The sequence below is a fragment of the Halichoerus grypus genome, chromosome 5 (assembly GCF_964656455.1).
Source record: "Halichoerus grypus chromosome 5, mHalGry1.hap1.1, whole genome shotgun sequence".
Taxonomy (NCBI): domain Eukaryota; kingdom Metazoa; phylum Chordata; class Mammalia; order Carnivora; family Phocidae; genus Halichoerus; species Halichoerus grypus.
This window is the reverse complement of record NC_135716.1, coordinates 171,709,146-171,727,168: the sequence shown is the minus strand read 5'-3', so window position 1 is coordinate 171,727,168 and position 18,023 is coordinate 171,709,146. Positions and strand designations below refer to the sequence as shown.

General features: G+C 41.9%; 1 protein-coding gene across 4 annotated transcripts in view; it reads right to left on the bottom strand.

Annotated features, from left to right (window-relative positions):
- The window catches only part of USP48 (ubiquitin specific peptidase 48), a 93,068-nt gene extending 79,707 nt beyond the window's left edge, over positions 1-13,361 (bottom strand). For all 4 annotated transcript variants that reach the window (XM_078073695.1, XM_078073696.1, XM_078073697.1 and 1 more), the window contains exon 1: positions 13,038-13,361. In XM_078073695.1, coding sequence (XP_077929821.1) covers positions 13,038-13,171 — 134 coding nt within the window. In that variant the 5' untranslated portion in view covers positions 13,172-13,361. The remainder of the gene's footprint in view (positions 1-13,037) is intronic.
- Positions 13,362-18,023: the final 4,662 nt, after the last annotated feature.

Genomic DNA, 18,023 nt, shown 5'->3' with positions numbered 1-18,023 from the left:
TACACTGTATGTTAACTGGAATTAAAAAAACAAAAAACTAATATCCGGCAGGAAAGAATGGAATACTACCAAATGCCACTTTTTCCCCCAGTACTAAAAAATGAAACAAAACTGGGGCGCCGGGCTGGTCAGTGGGTAGACCATGTGGCTCTTGGTCTTGGGGTTGTGAGTTTGAGCACCAAATTGGGCGGGGGGGGGGGGGGGGGGGTTGGCGAGAAAGAAAGGAAGAAAGAAAGAAAAAACCAACCTAAACTTAAAAAACAAAACCATAGACATTGGGTGATAATGAGGTGTGAACGGAGGTTCAAAGGCATTCCTCTGGGAGTGTGTGGGTGGGTTGAGTGTCCAACTCAGCGGGGAGTCTGCTTGAGATTCTCTCCCCCTCTGCCGCTCTCCCCAACAGCGATCTGGTGGGCTCTCTCTCCCTCTCTCTAAAATAAATAAATAATCTAAAAAAAAGAAACAAACAAGGGACACCTGGGTAGCTCAGTCATTAAGCGTCTGCCTTTGGCTCAGGTCATGATCCCAGCGTCCTGGGATCGAGCCCCACATCGGGCTCCCTGCTTCTCCCTCTCCCATTCCCCCTGCTTGTGTTCCCTCTCTCGCTGTGTCTCTGTCAAATAAATAAAATCTTAAAACACACACACACACACACACAAATGTAACCTTCTGGTGGGGAACACTGATAGTGGGGGAGACTAGGCATGTGTGGGGGCAGGAGGTACACGAGAAGTCTCTATACTTCTACTCAATTTTGCTGTGACCCTAAAATTTCTAAGAAATAAAGCCTAGGGGGCACCTGGCTGGCTCAGTCGGTAGAGCATGTGACTCTTGATCTTGGGGTCGGGAGTTCAAGCCCCACACTGGGCAAGGAGCCTACTTAAAAACAAAAACAAAAAAGCAGACGCCCCTAAATACAAAATACAACAATAAAATAAAGTCTACTGAAAAAATCTGAATGAACAGGAACATTTCCATGTACATACTTTTACCTCAATTTTGCTTAAAGCTTTTGACTTCTTAAAAAAAACCTAGGAAGCTTTTAATTACTGATATAGAAACCTCTAAAGGTATAGAACAGTGTATGCGGTATGCTACATTGTGTAGAAAGGGAAGGAGTAAGAAAATGTCTGTTTGCTTTTATGTACACAAACACTGAAATAATCTGAAAGTAATGAAGGTTGTTCCTTACAGAGGACGTGGAAGAATGGGATGATGCGGGCAGCCATGGGAATGCGCATTCTCAATGTATACTTTCTAAAAATCATTTTCCTAACAAAAATATGCAAATAAAAATGAAAATCATTTTCCTATTTAAACTATATGACTATCAACTATTCATATAAAATTATTTTACTTTAAATTTTTATTGAAGAGGAAACTTGTTTGCTTAAATTACTAAAGCACTTATTTTCCTGATGCAGTGAAAATAAAAGAGAAACAAGATAATCTGAACTCTAGGTTCTAATGACTGAAAACTAGTGTTTTTGTTCATGGTATTATTGTATCAAGGTCTCAGGTATTAGACATGCAAGATATAAGCAAAAATAAAAACAAAACAGCCAAAAAAACAAGTCCCTTGGCATGTATGTCCCTCTTCTAGGATTTCTCTGACATAAATATAGAAGTCTTAGGCAAAAAAAGTTTGAGCAGCAACTGACAAAGTCAATAAAATTCAACACCAACCTTATGTTAAATATCATGGATGGAAGCCGTCCTAAAGCACTGACAATCCTTTACATAGTTTATTGGATATAAAAAAAATTATATATTTTTTAAGTTTCAGAATTCAATCAACCTTTGAGGCTCTGCCACCTAGTAAAAGTGAAATATCTTCCTTTTTCCAGACCTCAAAAGTTATGCCCCAATAAACAAAGATTAAAAAACTACACCCTATAAAAATGATCATATACCAAATACTCTTGTAAATAGCATATTAAATCAGTTGGCCTGAAATTCAAACTTCTATTAGAGAAAGGGATTGGCCAAGCAAAAGGGATTTAAAAAGTGAGCAAACTCAGAAATACTATGAATCTACTTTCTAATAGGATATCCCCCAAATTGGTATTAAAGGAAAAATGCTGGGAGGTAGGACAGAGGTGCTAACTGGCAAGTCAAAAGTCTTTCCCTATGTGGATAGGCTTATTTAACCATTAAAATTTGGAAAAAATTTTCCCCCTCCTACAGTGGAACTTAGTTCTCCAAGGAGGATGCTTTGAAACATTTCTCAGGCTTTATACAATCTAGGAAACAATGGCTTCACGTTTGAAAATAGACCTTCCAGGGGCGCCTGGGTGGCTCAGTCGTTAAGCGTCTGCCTTCGGCTCAGGTCATGATCCCAGGGTCCTGGGATCGAGCCCCGCATTGGGCTCCCTGCTCAGTGGAAAGCCTGCTTCTCCCTCTCCCACTCCCCCTGCCTGTGTTCCCTCTCTCGCTGTGCCTCTCTCTGTCAAAAAATAAATAAATAAAATCTTTTAAAAAAATATCATTTAGGGGCGCCTGGGTGGCTCAGTCGTTAAGCGTCTGCCTTCGGCTCAGGTCATGATCCCACGGTCCTGGGATCGAGCCCCGCATCGGGCTCCCTGCTCCGCAGGAGGCCTGCTTCTCCCTCTCCCACTCCCCGTTTGTGTTTCCTCTCTCGCTGTGTCTCTGTCAAATAAATAAATAAAATCTTAAAAAAAAAAAAAAATCATTTATAAAACAAAAGTGTTTTTTTTTCTTAAAGATTTTATTTGAGAGCGAGAGACCACAAGCAGGGGAATGGCAAAGGGAGAAGGAGAAAGCAGGCTCCCCAGTGAGCAGGGAGCCCAACATGGGGCTCGATCCCAGGACCCCAGGCTCGGGATCATAACCCAAGCTGAAGGCAGACATTTAACTAAGCCACCCAGGCACCCCAAAAAGTTTTTAAAATTTCATACTCAGGGGCGCCTAGGTGGCTCAGTCATTAAGCGTCTGCCTTCAGCTCAGGTCTTGATCCCAGGGTCCTGGGATCGAGCCCTGCATCGGGCTTCCTGCTCTGGGGGAAGCCTGCTTCTCCCTCTCCCACTCCCCCTGCTTGTGTTCCCTCTCTTGCTGTGTATCTCTCTGTCAAATAAATAAATAAAATCTTTAAAAAAAAAATTTCATACTCAATGGCAAGGACACAGAGTGACAGGGATGTTCAGGTACTATACACAGATGGTGGGAGCAAATATAAAAACCTTAAGAATATTCATCTAACTTTGGGGGCACCTGGGTGGCTCAGTCGGTTGGGTGTCCAACTCTTGCTTTCGGCTCAGGTTCTGGTATGTCACGGTCGTGGGATTGAGCCCCACACCAGGCTCTGAGCTTAGCATGAAACCCGCTTCAGATTCTCTCTTCCTCCCACTCATCTACACTCTCTCTCAAATAAATAAAATCTTAAAAAAAATGTCAATGTAACTTTTACAATCTTTATTCTAAGAAAATAAAGTAGACACTTATACGGATGCTCAGAAAGAGCGTAACAAAAAAGAGCTCAAGAAAAGGAGCAGGGGAGAAAAAGGGAGGCAGGCAAATGCCCAACAGGAAAATAGTTAAATTTGGGGCATGTAAAATGGAATATATGCATTGATTAGAAACTAGTACTTTTATAAACTCTGTAATGCCCTGGGGACACATTCTTAGTATTAAGTTAAGAAGTACCTCTTCAAGGGCACCTGGGTGGCTCAGTTGGTTAAGCGACTGCCTTCGGCTCAGGTCATGATCCTGGAGTCCCGGGATCGAGTCCCACATCGGGCTCCCTGCTCAGTGGGGAGTCTGCGTCTCCCTCTGACCCTCCCCCCCTCATGCTCTCTGTCTCTCATTCTCTCTCTCGCAAATAAATAAAATCTTAAAAAAAAAAAAGTACCTTTTCAAAATGCACATAACAGGGGCACCTGGGTGGCTCAGTCATTGAGCGTCTGCCTTTGGCTCAGGTCATGACCCCAGGGTCCTGGGATCAGGACCGCATCGGGCTCCCTGCTCTGCGGGGAGTCTGCTTCTCCCTCTCCCACTCCCCCTACTTGTGTTCCCTCTCTCGCTGTCTCTCTCTGTGTCAAATAAATAAAATCTTTAAAAAAAAAAAATGCACATAACAACATGATGGCATTGTTCTTACGTATATACAGAAAAATCAAAAGGAATTATATGAAAATATTACAATCTTGTTCTCTGGGTGGTGGCTTTTATTTGAGATGAGTTCAAGTCAGCAGTGAGCTCAGACTCCTTAGAAGCCCAATGTAACTACATTTCATTTTAGCTTATCCGTACTTCTCAAATTGGAGTGCACATCAGTGGATGTATAATAAAGCCAAAATAAAAGCATCCTGTGCCATCCTGGACTCTAAATTTCAATTAGTTTTACCAAAAAAAGGTTAAAGGAATTTTTTTAATATTACACAGAAAACAAAAGAATTTTAGAACAAATGAGTTTTTTCTTCTATTCCATTTCTTTGTAAGACTGTCCAAAATGTAAGAATAACTTTTTCTTAATAATTAGGTCTTTACCTTGGAAGCCAAGAGAAATATGAGGTACAGAGGATTCTCAAAAGAAAAGTCTCATTTGGTTAATTTTTATTTTTTTCCCTATGTACGTCCTTCCCCTTCCCTTGGAATCGCTACTTTTTCTATCATCAAAGATCTTTACCACTAGCAGTCCAACACTCTTCTACATTGCTAAGGTCACAGAGAACAGAAAACCCTTAAATTCTTCCAGGCCCTTAGTTCCCAAATGACAAGAATAAAATAAAGGTAATCAATTCCAGGCGGACTGTAGATCTCATTTTGAAAAACAATACAGCTTTGTAGAGGGTAATATCTGTAGGACCTGGGGGAAGGTGAAGATTTCTTACACAGAACACATGCAAAAAGCAACAACTATTAAGAAAAATATTAATAAATTGGACTAAACTGAAATTAGTACTTCTGTTCATCAAAAGATGCTATTAAGAGAATAAGGTGGGGCACCTGGTTGGCTCAGTCGGTAGAGCACGACTTTTGATCAGGGTTCTAAGCTGAGCCCCATGTTGGGTGTAGAGATTACTTAAAAATAAAATCTTTAAAAAATAAATTTAAAAAAATTTCAATGAGGGGCGCACCTGGGTGGCTCAGTCGTTAAGCGTCTGTCTTCAGCTCAGGTCATGATCCCAGGGTCCTGAGATTGAGGCCTGCTCCTCCCTCTCCCACTCGCGCCCTGCTTGTGTTCCCTCTCTCGCTGTCTATCAAATAAATACATAAAATCTTAAAAAAAAATTTTTTTTTAATTTAAAAAACATTTCAACGAGGCTTAAAAAAATTCAACTAAGTACCTCACTGGAGGATATGCAAATACTTGAATATAAAAAGGTCAATTTCATTGGTCTTTTAAGAAATGCAAATTAAAACCACAATGAGATACCACAACACATCCATCATAATGGCTAAAATTAAACTGATTATGGTGAGGATATGTAAAAATGAACTCTCACATAGTACTCAGGAGAGTCAAATGTGATATAATCATTTTGGAAAACAGTCCGGCATTATCTAATAAGCTAAATAAACATTTATGACCCAGCAAGTCCTTTTATCAAAAATGTATATGGGAAAAAATTTATATATATGGTACCAAAAGATACGTACAAGAATGTTCACTGCAGCTTTATTCCTAACAGCCAAATACTGGAAAAATTCCAAATGACTATTACCAGCAGAAAGGATCAAGTATACTGTAACACAATGAAATACTGCACAGCAGTAAAAATGAACACACTACTGCTACCCACAATGTGGACAAATCACCTAATCCTGAGCAAAAGAAACCAGACACAGGATGAACTACAATGTATAATTAATTGTATACAAAGTTCCATATAGGCAAAATAATCTGTGGTGTCTAAAGTAAGGGTAGTGGTTACTTTTGAGGAAGATGTTAATGACCAGTAAGAGGCAGTAAATGAAACATGGGCATGTTCTGGATGCTAGCAACATTTTAATCTTGGTGATAGATACATAGATATGTTCCCCTTGTGATAATTTACCGTGTGTGTAATGTTATGATTTGTATACTTTTCTGTATGTAAAAAAATACATTTTATTTTATTTTTTTAAGATTTTATTTATTTGAGAGAGAAAGAGAGAGAGCATGAGTTGGGGAGGGTCAGAGGGAGAAGCCGATTCCCTGCTGAGCAGGGAGCCCGATGCGGGACTTGATCCTGGGAATCCAAGATCATGACCTGAGCCGAAGGCAGTCGCTTAACCAACTGATCCACGCAGGCAGGCATTTTTTTTTTTAAGATTTTATTTATGAAAAAATTAAATTTTAATTAAATAACAGTAGAAAAATTCTAAGAGGAATTAAGAAGGGTCTTACCTTATCAGATATTCTAAAAATATTAATTGGAACTGTGATCATAACAGAGATAATGAGCCAAATTAATAAGAGAAATAAAAAAATTAAAAATAGAAATAAACCCAAGTACATATAATTTGTCATATAATAAATGTGACCTTTTTAACTAGTGAGGGAAGACTAGATTATTCAATAAATGGTTTAAAAAACCTGAGTAGCCATTTGGTTAAAAAGTAAAATAAAGGTGGATCCCAATCTCACTCCCTAAACCAAACTAGACTGTAAAGGACAAAGACTGAATACGTAAAATGAAACCATCAATACTAAAAACATGAGTGTATATTTCTATAATCTTGGAAACTGGAAATTCAGAAACCATAAAGAAAAACACTGATAAATTTGACCACATATAAGTGAGTTTTAATGTACCAAAAGGAAAAAAAAAAAAAAAATGAGGAAAAAGGATCTTCAGCAGAAATATTCAATAAGCTCTTGATAATCAGAAAATGGTCACCAATCCAGGACACACAATTCACAGGAGAAATACAAATGGCCAACATATATAAACAGATGCTCAATGCCACTAACAACAACAACAAAAAAAGGGGCATATGAAAATAACATGCTATCTTTCACGATTAAAGTTGATGTTTGAAATAAGAATGCCTAGGGTGGGAAACAGGTTGAGTATAAAATGCAGTGTTTACAGTATGGCCTTTTACCACCTATCAAAATTTTAAATGGTCATCGTGCCCTTTTTCTCTTTCTCATCTTGCAACCTAAGTGAAACATTCACTCAACCAAGATACATATGTTCACAGAAACACTATCTGTATAATATCAAAAACTGAGAACCCAAAGGTCCATCAACAGGGAACTGGTTAAATTATAAACACATCGACCTCTACACAATGAAATATTACATACCTATTAAAAAGAATAAGGTAAATTTTCTAGATGCACTAATATGGAAAAAAGTGTATTATCAAATAAAAACAAATTGCAGAAAGTATGCAGTGTGACATTTCTCCCCTTTTTTCTAAAATAACAATTACATTGATTATATTCTGCCTTTTCTGTAAAATGTATGGCACACGAAGGAACTTCATCTTCTGGGGCTTTATCCCAGAGCCACTCTAGAATACTACACCAAACCCATAGTAGGTGCCAAAATTATTTGTTGACTAAATGAATGAATATTTACTCCAGTAAGATATACAACAGGTACTCAAATATTTGAATTCAAAAGACATACAGAAAGAAAAAAACAATATACAGTTTTAACAATGGTTAGTTAGCCTGAGATTAAGGAGGGGCTTTGACTTTGCACAAAAATTAAGAACTAAGTATTCTGAATGTTAAAATGTTAGACAGCAGAAAAATACATAACCATAAACAAGGATAGATAAGGACCCAAGTGTCATGGAACATAAAACACCTTTTTAAACCAATTAAGATGCATAAAATTGGCAATTTTTAGATTAAAGTTGTGTTAAGTAATAAAAGAACAGGCGATGAGAATAAAAGAAGTGATCGATCATCAGTCAACAACTGTTAAAGCTGGGTAAGGGGGGAATTCATGGTACCATCCTCTCTGCTTACTATGTATGTTTAAAATTTGCATTAAGGGGCACCTGGGTGGCTCAATCATTTGAGCTAATGACTCTTGGTTTTTGGCTCACGTCGTGATCTCAGGGTTGTGGGCTGGAGACTGGCCCCCGGGGGCCGGGGGTGGGGGTGGGGGTGGGGGGGGAGTGTCAGGTTCTGCTGGGGGGGGAGGGGGAGTCCGCTGGAGGTTCTCCCTCTACCTCTGCCCCTCCCCTTGCACACAGGCACACTCTCTCTCAAATAAATCTTTGAAAAATTTTATAAAATTTGCATTAAGTTTTTTTTTTTTAATTAAAAAGCAGGTCCCCTAACTTGCCCTGAGGGTCAGGCTCAAGGGACCAATACTGCTAAAGTGAGGAAACATGAAACAGCTGAGAAAGGCGTTGCCACTGAACATCATCAATGAAGAACAGCTGGATGAAGGAAGCTTCAGAGTGAGGCCTCGCAGCCCTCACAAGGGTTTTGGACTAGAGCTATGAGAAGACAACTAGCATGATACTGACTTTCTAGAATGTGTTACATTTCTGTGATGCTTTAATTTTTTAAGTTATTGGTACTGTTTCTCTAATGAGAACAAAAGAGACATCGTACTCCCAAGTCCAGACTGAAATTTTCATATCACAATTTTAACTATCACAAAAAGAAACAAATTAACATATGAGACCTATCAGATCAAAAAGTGTGATTAAGGGGCACCTGGGTGGCTCAGTCAGTTAAGATTTTGACTCAATTTTGGCTCAGGTCATGATCCCAGGGTCCTGGGCTTGAGTCCTGCATCAGGCTCCCTGCTCAGCGGGGAGCCTGCTTCTCCCTCTGCCTGCCACTCCCCCTGCTTGGGCTCCCTCACGCACGCTCTCTCTGATAAATAAATAAAATCTTTAAAAAAATTCTCTCTCCCTATGCCTCTCCCCTCCCGCATATTGTGTTGGCAATGGTATGAGGAAACAAGACATTCTTACACAGTAGGATTGTAAACTGGAACCATCATTCTGGTGGGTAATTTAGCAATATGGATCAAAATGAAAAATGTACATCTCCTTCCCAACCAATTTACTCCAAGGAACTTACTTAACTACTACCCTTGTTGTTAGCAACAACTCTGCTTTTAAGAATTAAGATTATACATGATATTTGCAGAACTCTGTAGGTATAGGTACAGGTTGCTTTCACCATGATTTTACCAAGCAGTTTCAGAAATGTAAATAGTCTTGATTCATTTACTCTTTGAGAAGAACTAAACACCTCTTCAGCTCCGGAATCTCATAACAATTGTGTATGTAAAGTATAAAAAAGTATATTGATTAAAAAAGTATACTGATAAAAATTGCTTGGACCTCAGATTATGCATGGTCTCAAAAGCACAAGCAACCAAAAACAAAAACAAACAAACAAAAAAACCCACACCACAAAAAACAAAGAAAAGTTTGGACTACATAAAATTAAAACCTTTTCTACTACAAACAGTACCATCAAAAATATGAAAACACAGGGTGCCTGGGTGGCTCAGTCTTTGAGAGTCTGCCTTCAGCTCAGGTCGTGATCCCAGGGTCCTGGGATCGAGCCCCGCATCGGGCTCCCTGCTCGGCGGGAAGCCTGCTTCTCCCTCTCCCACTTCCCCTGCTTGTGTTCCTTCTCTCGCTGTGTCTCTGTCAAATAAATAAAATCTTTAAAAAAAAATACGAAAACACGACCCATAGAAATGAGAATATTTACAAATATAAGGAATTTGTATCCAACATATAAAGAACTCTTACAACTCAATAATACAAAAACAACCCTATTTTAAAATGGGCAAAGGACTTTAACAGACATTTCTCCAAAAATACACGGGAGGCCAAGAAGCACCTGAAAGATGCTGAACTTTATAGTCAGCAGGGAAATGCAAATCAAGACCACAATGAGATACCACTTACACCCACTAGCATGGCTGTAAGAAAAAAGAAACAAGAGCAAGGATGGGGAGAAATTGGAATCTTCATACACTGTATGTAAAACAGCACAGTCACTTTGGAAAATAATCTGTCAGTTCCTCAAAATGTTAAACATAGTTTTATGACCCAGCAATTCCACTCCTACAGATATACCCAAGATAAATGAATATATTCACACAGAAACCCCTACACAAATATTCTTGGCTACATTATTCATAGTAGCCAAAAAGTGGAAACAATCCAAATGTCCATCAATTGATGAATTGATACACAAATGTGGAAACTACATACATAAAACGGAATATTTGGCAATTAAAAAAAAAAATGAGAAACAGCCAACACACAAAAAGATGTTCAATTCATTAGTCATTCGGAAAATGCAAACCAAAAACACAATTAGATGCCACTTCAAATTCACTGGGAGGGGCGCCTGGGTGGCTCAGTTATTAAGTGTCTGCCTTCAGCTCAGGTCATGATCCCAGGATCCTGGGTTCGAGCCCCGCATCGGGCTCCCTGCTCAGTGGGAAGCCTGCTTCTCCCTCTCCCACTCCCCCTGCTTGTGTTCCCTCTCTCACTGTCTCTGTCAAATAAATAAATAAAATCTTAAAAAAAAAAAATTCACTGGGATGACAAACAGAAAGTAGCATGTGCTGGCAAGGATGGAGAGAAACTGAAACCCTCACGCGTTCCTGGTGGGAATGTAAAATGAACAGCACAGCAGCTGTAGAAAGCAGTGTGGCAGTTCCTCAGTTAAACATAATTACCATGACCCAGCAATTTCACTCCAGGTAGACACCCGAAAGAACTGAAAACACGTATTCTAACAAAAACTTGTAGCCAACTGTTCACAGCAGCACAATAGCCAGAAAGTGGATATAACAAAAATGCTCATCAAGTTAACTATGTGAGGTGACAGATGTGTTTAACTACCTTGATCTTGGGGTGGTTCAGTCGGTTAAGCATCTGCCTTTGGTTCAGGTCATGATCTCAGGGTCCTGGGATGGAGCCCCGTATCGGGCTCCCTACTCAGGGGTGAGCCTGCTTCTCTCTCTCCCTCTGCCTGCCATTCCCCCTGCTTGTGCTCTCTCCCTCCCTCCCCTGTCAAACAAACAAAATCTTAAAAAAAAAAAAAACTACCTTGATCTTAGCACTCATTGCACCACGTGTATATGTATATCAAATCACCATGTTGTACACTTTAAATATAGGCAATTCTGTTTGCCAAGTGTTCCTCAGTAAAGTTGGGGGGGCAGATTTTTTAAGTCCATCAACTGATGAGTAGATAAACAAAATATGGTATATATCCAAACACTGGACTATTATTCAGCCACAAAAAGGAATAAACTACTGATCAATGCTACAACATGGAAGACACTGCAAAATGTGTTACATGAAAACCAGACAAAAAAGGCTACATATTGTAGGATTCCATTTATGTGAAATATTAACAGAGAAATCCACAGAGACAGAAAGATCAGTGGTTGCTGGGGGTGGCATGAGGGGAAAATGGGAAGTGACTGTTTAAAAGGATATGGAGTCTCTTTTAAGGTGATGGAAAAGCCCTAGAATTAGACAATGGTGACGGGTGTACCACTTATAAAGGTATTTAATGCCACTTAATTGGATACTTTAAAATAAATTTGTTGCATATTTTACACACATTTAAAAATGAAATTAAATACCAACACATGCTAGAATGCAGATGACCCTTCAAAACATTACATTAAGTGAAAAAAGTCATAAAAGTCCACCTGTTTTATGATTCTATTTGCATGAAATGTCCAAGATAGGCAAATTTGGAGGCAGAAAGTTGACCAGTGGTTGCTCGGAGCTTGGAGTGGTGGTGTACAGGGGAGGACCGAGTGTCAATCTAACGCTAAATGTTCTAAAAACAGATAGTGGTGATAGCTGAACAACCCTGTGAATACACGAACAAAAACACACTGGACAGTACATGTTAAACGGGTGAATCATTCGATATGTGACTTTTATTTTGATGCCGGGGGGAAAAAAAAAACCCTGCTTGGATACAAACCTTGCAATTGCAACTTTAAACTCTAGGACATTACCCTTACAGCGATCCCAGCCAATTTCTACTCCTTTACTTGTGTTAAAATCAGAACTATAACAAAGTATTTTTTTTTTGTTTTGGTTACTCTTGAATCTAATTATACACAGACTACTGTCATTCCAATACTTACGGTTGGTAGTCGATGTGCCCTCCTTGTGAGCCAGACGCCCAGAGCTTGGAATTATTCGTTTGCTTAAAGCTCCCTAACTTGAATCACTTCTGAAACTCGACTTTAATTCCAAAGCAGAGACCTTGACTTCCATTCCTTCCGGATCCCGCCGCGGAGTGTAAAAACTCCAGAAAGCCTTTACTAAATGCTTGCTAAAGTACGGCTACTGAGCATGCCCGGCTTGGCCAAGTCAATTCAACAACATTCCAGAACAAAAACTATAGTTCCCGCGTTAAAAGGTGGAAAAATATAAGAGATAAGAACAATGCCTAAGAATTCGAACTAAAAGGAAAGGCAAGGTTCAAGGGCTAAGCAGAAGTGAAGGACAGAACTTACACAGCTCAAACTTCGCACCTGGCAAAGTGGCGCAGTCGCAACGAGCCCCCCCCACCCCAAAAGGCGAAAACAGATGAACAAGAGACGGGAGGTCAACTGGGGGTGAAGGATACCGATGACGTAGGCTAACTATACGTTTTTCTAAATCTGCCCTATCCAAAACTAATATTAAGATGACCAAGTTTTCACCGTCAACAGTAATAAAAGATACACCGTGATGAAACTCACTTCGACGAAGTTCCCTTTCTACAATGGAAAAAGCCGAGCCGTGGCCAAGATACAACCAACAACGTTTGCTAAGCTCTCAGCTCCTGCCGTCAACCATTTCCACCGCCATCTTCTAGATAAGAACCCAGAACCTTTTCTAAAGGGCTTTCAGCAGCATCACCTCCGTGCAGCGAGCCCGGGATGGCTGCGTTGCTCAGGTCGCCCAGATGCGTTAAGGAGGAAGCCTCCACCTTGCTCCTCTCTGTGCCTGCTAGATGCACACAGCTGGCCGCCGTCCTCTTTCCCCCAACATGACCCCCGGCCCCCAGTCCAGTTTTCCAAGGTCCGAAGCGAGGGGGGGCGCAAGGCCCGGTGCGCGGGCCTCACCTGCACACGCCGCGGATGCAGGGCTCCAGCCAGATGCGGTAGGCGGTCTCGATGTGCTCCTGCGACACCTCCTCGGGCCGCACCGTCTCCGCCCAGCGCCAGGCCGCCTTCTCCAGCTGCAGCCGCGGGGCCATGGCCTTGGCCCGAGAAGCGCCTCCCAAACCGGGCCGTCGCTGCTGCCGCTGCTGCTGCTGCTGCCGCCGCCCAAATGGGCTCCGCCACCTGCCAGCAATGGGGACCAGGCGATTCCTCAGCCAGCTGGCCAGTCAATCACCTGTGCGCGCCACTGCCGCCGCGCCCGCCCGCCCGCGCCCGACCCGCACGACCGGCCGCAAAGCGCCGCCGCCGACACCCGACACCCCCCGCGCCCGCAGACGTTGGAGGTGTACTCCCCGTCGCTGTGGGCGCATGCGCGTTCCCAGCAGCCTTTGCGCCTCCCCGCGCCTCTAGCGCGACGGGCGGAGAAAAGGGAAGCGGCTGTTCGGGATGGTGTTGCCACGTCCTCACCGGCGCTGCTGGGGTAGCAGCGTCTCAGCTCCTGGCTAGGCTAGCGTCCTGCGTACCACTAGCCTAACAAGTCGGCGCCTCGAGGGCAAAAGGCTGCCTATTCTTGCTTTCTGGTACTTCCCCTTTAACCTTGAAGGAGTCACGCGAGAAGCTACTCAACGCACACCATAGGGCCGCTGGACTGCGGGGTAGGACCTGAAACCGGGTCACCAAAAAAAACCACGGTCGGCTCTCTAGAGGATGATTAAACTTGAGCCTGGACCGGTTCCGACTCCTTTCCCGAGCCTTCTTGACGTCACGGGACGTTCTGGGCTTTTTCCTGAACTAGAACTGGACTACGTGTCCCGGCCTGCGTTCCTTGCTGTCACTCACTGGATGCTAGGCATGCTGGGATTTGTAGTCCTCGAAGTGGAGGGGGTTTTGGGGGGGGGAGTGTTCCTGGGTGGGGTTTCTGGGGCTGTGAAGGTCTTCGTTGCAGCTGGCTGACCCTCCTCACTGCTGGTATCGCCTTTTGATGACTTCTTGGTCCTTTCCGGAAGCTCCTCTCCAGTTCCCGGGTTTAGAAACATTACCTTTTTACAAGTCCTGCCCCAGGATATAAAGACTAGCCTCATCGAAATGTTTTTCCAAACTGTTAAGGGCACTGCTAGAGGGAAGGTTTTTGAGGACTTTACATTTGAATGAGAGCCCTCCAGGGTCTAAGCACTGATTTCTGACACAGCAGTTTACCAGCTGGGTAACCTTGGACTTGATGCTTAAAGTGTGCTAGTCATTAGACAAATATTTGCTGAAAACATGACGAAGATAAGACGTCGTCCCCGCCATTGGGGGTGGGTGAGGGGAGAGCGGTAGAAACACAAAGAAACCCTTCCCAGCCTTGGAAGGTTTGCAGTACTTGGAAAAAGGCTTACCAGAAGAGGTTAATTCTAAAGGTTTGCAGTACTTGGGAAAAGGCTTGCCATAAGAGGTTATTTCTAAGCACATCTTTAAAAGATGAGTAGAACTTAGCCAGGAGAGAAAAAAAGGCAGCATTACAGACTAAGGGAACCACGAGGAGGAAAGGCACATTAGAAACTTCTTGGTGTGGGGCACCTGGGTGGATCAGATGGTTAAGCACCTGCCTTTGGCTCAGGTAGTGATTCCAGGGTCCTGGAATCAAGTCCCGCATCGGACTCCTTGCTTAGTGGGGAGCCTGCTTCTCCCGCTCCTGCTGCCCCTGCTGCCCCTGCTTGTGCTCGCGCTCTCTGTCAAATAAATAAATAAAATCTTTTCATTCTTTTGCGTGTGGCTATCTAGTTTTCCCAACACCGTTTGTTGAAGAGACTGTCTTTTTTCCATTGGACATTCTTTCCTGCTTTGTCGAAGAATAGTTGACCATAGAGTTGAGGGTCCATTTCTGGGCTCTCTGTTCCGTTCCATTGATCTATGTGTCTGTTTTTGTGCCAGTACCATACTGTCTTGATGATGACAGCTTTGTAATAGAGCTTGAAGTCTGGAATTGTGAGGCCACCAGCTTTGCTTTTCTTTTTCAACATTCCTCTGGCTACTCGGGGTCTTTTCTGGTTCCATACAAATTTTAGGATTATTTGTTCCATTTCTTTGAAAAAAGTGGATGGTATTTTGATAGGGATTGCATTAAATGTGTAGATTGCTCTAAGTAGCATTGACATCTTCACAATATTTGTTCTTCCAATCCATGAGCGTGGAACGTTTTTCCATTTCTTTGTGTCTTCCTCAATTTCTTTCATGAGTATTTTATAGTTTTCTGAGTACAGATTCTTTGCCTCTTTGGTTAGATTTATTCCTGGGTATCTTATGGTTTTGGGTGCAATTGTAAATGGGATCGACTCCTTAATTTCTCTTTCTTCTGTCTTGTTGGTGTATATAAATGCAACTGATTTCTGTGCATTGATTTTATATCCTGTCACTTTACTGAATTAACAAGTCAGGAAACAACAGATGTTGGCAAGAATGCAGAGAAGGGGGAACCCTCCTACACTGTTGGTGGGAATGCAAGCTGGTGCAGCCACTCTGGAAAACAGTATGGAGGTTCCTCAAAAAGTTGAAAATAGAGCTACCCTATGACCCAGCAATTGCACTAGTGGGTATTTACCCCAAAGATACAAGTGTAGTGATCCGAAGGGGTACGTGTACCCCAATGTTTATAGCAGCAATGTCCACAATAGCCAAACTATGGAAAGAGCCAAGATGGCCATCAATAGATGAATGGATAAAGATGTGGTGTGGAATATTATGCAGCCATCAAAAAAAACCCACGAAATCTTGCCATTTGCAATGACATGGTTGGAACTAGAGGGTATTATGCTAAGCGAAATAAGTCAATCAGAGAAAGACATGTATCATATGATCTCACTGATGTGAGGAATTCTTAATCTCAGGAAACAAACTGAGGGTTGCTGGAGTGGTGGGGGGTGGGAGGTATGGGTGGCGGGGTGATAGACATTGGGGAGGGTATGTGCTATGGTGAGCGCTGTGAATTGTGTAAGACTGATGAATCACAGACCTGTACCTCTGAAACAAATAATACATTATATGTTAAAAAAAAAAAAGAAAAAGGAAGAAAATAGTAGGAAGGGAAAAATGAAGGGGGGGAAATTGGAGGGGGAGACGAACCATGAGAGACTATGGACTCTGAGAAACTGAGGGTTCCAGAGGGGAGGGGGTGGGGGGATGGGTTAGCCTGGTGATGGGTATTAAAGAGGGCACGTATTGAATGGAGCACTGGGTGTTATACACAAACAATGAATCATGGAACAGTACATCAAAAACTAATGATGTATGGTGATTAACGTAACATAATAAAATAAAAAATATATATGATCTTAAAAAATGAAAACTTGGTGTAAGCAAACAAATTCTGAGACAGGGAGAGGTGAGAGGGTAAGCCATGAGAGATTTATCCTTATCTGAGAGATTTATCTTTATCTGAGATAAAGAGATGTATCTTTATCTGAGAGATTCCTTGAAAGGTTTAAAACTGATAAAGATACAGTGGAGATTTGCATTTTGTATGGCTTCCTCAGTCCGGGTCAAGGTCAAAGGCAGACAAACCTCTTACGAAGTAGGACAGGCCAGAAATAATGAAGGCCTCAACTGGGGAAATGTACTTCTAACCTGGGTGGGGTGTCAAAGCACCTGGCTCTGGGGGTCCCAAACAGACCAGGTGCAGCCACTCACCACTGATAAAATCCAAAGGCAGAGACATGAGTGGTGGTGAAACAAGAAAGGAATTTATCTCGATGAAGCCAACACTGGGAACACCATGGACTAGCGTCTCAAAGACTGTCTCCCAAGTGCTGAAAATACATCTAGGTTTATGTAAAGAAAATGTGGGACAAAGGTCGGGTACATTCAGGTGGGCAGTGAATGTCAGATCAATCATGCGGTCAATCACTCCGGTCTTGCTGGCTCAGGGCAGTCCTTGTTGCTTGAGGGGGTAGTTTTGGCTCACATCAGAGGATGCTTTGCCTGCGGGGTCTTTTGTCTGAGTTAAGAAATAAGCTGGAAAGAAGAACTTAAGTACAGACTGAGGTCAAAATGTAGGTAGTCCTATTTCATGATAGGTATGACATGAGAAGACAAATTTGAAAGGTATGTAGGACGTGGAATTGCTACAACTTGACGATGTTGGTCTAATCAGTGTCTACTCACCTTTGTGTTACTTGACCTTCTAGTCTGGGTCACAGCCCTTTCCTCGGTGCTTACAACTACCTTTGACATTGTTTCACTTGGCACACGATGAAATTGTGATATTATTCACCATGTGGTCACTGCTATGTGCAGTTTTCTAACTTGGGTAATTAATAAGAGTTTCTACCTAGTGAGAAAGAACTAAAGAAGCAGCAGCAGGTTTGGAAGGGACATGATGATTTCAATTTTTAATATACAGTAGACCCTTGAACCATGTGCTGTACCTTGACCCCCCGGTGATGTGGAAATTCTGGGTATAACTTTTTGACTCCCCAAAAATTTAACTACTGATAGCCTGCTCTTGACCAGAAGCCTTACTGATAACAATTAACGCATTTTGTATGTTCTATGTATTATAGACTGTATTTTTTTTACTCTATTCTTAAACTAGAGAAAAAAATATTACTGAGAAAATCATAAGGAAGAGAAAAATACATTTACAGTACTGTACTGTATTTATCCAAAAAAGTATAAGTGGACCCACACAGTTCAAGTGTCACCTGTATTGCATTTTAGGTGTGTTGTCGAAAAACGAAAAACGACCTCCATGATTCAGAACCAAAATAGAACAGGAAGACAGAGTTGGGGATAAAGAGGAACAATAGCTTTATTGCTTTGCCAGGTAAAGGAGGCCCCACAGCAGGCTATGACCTTCAAAAACCGCAAGCCCTCCAGGCGCCCGTGTGGCTCAGCAGGTTGAATGTCTGACTTCAAGGTCATGGTGCCGGGGTCCTAGGATCAAGCCCTATGCAGATCCCCATGGCAAGC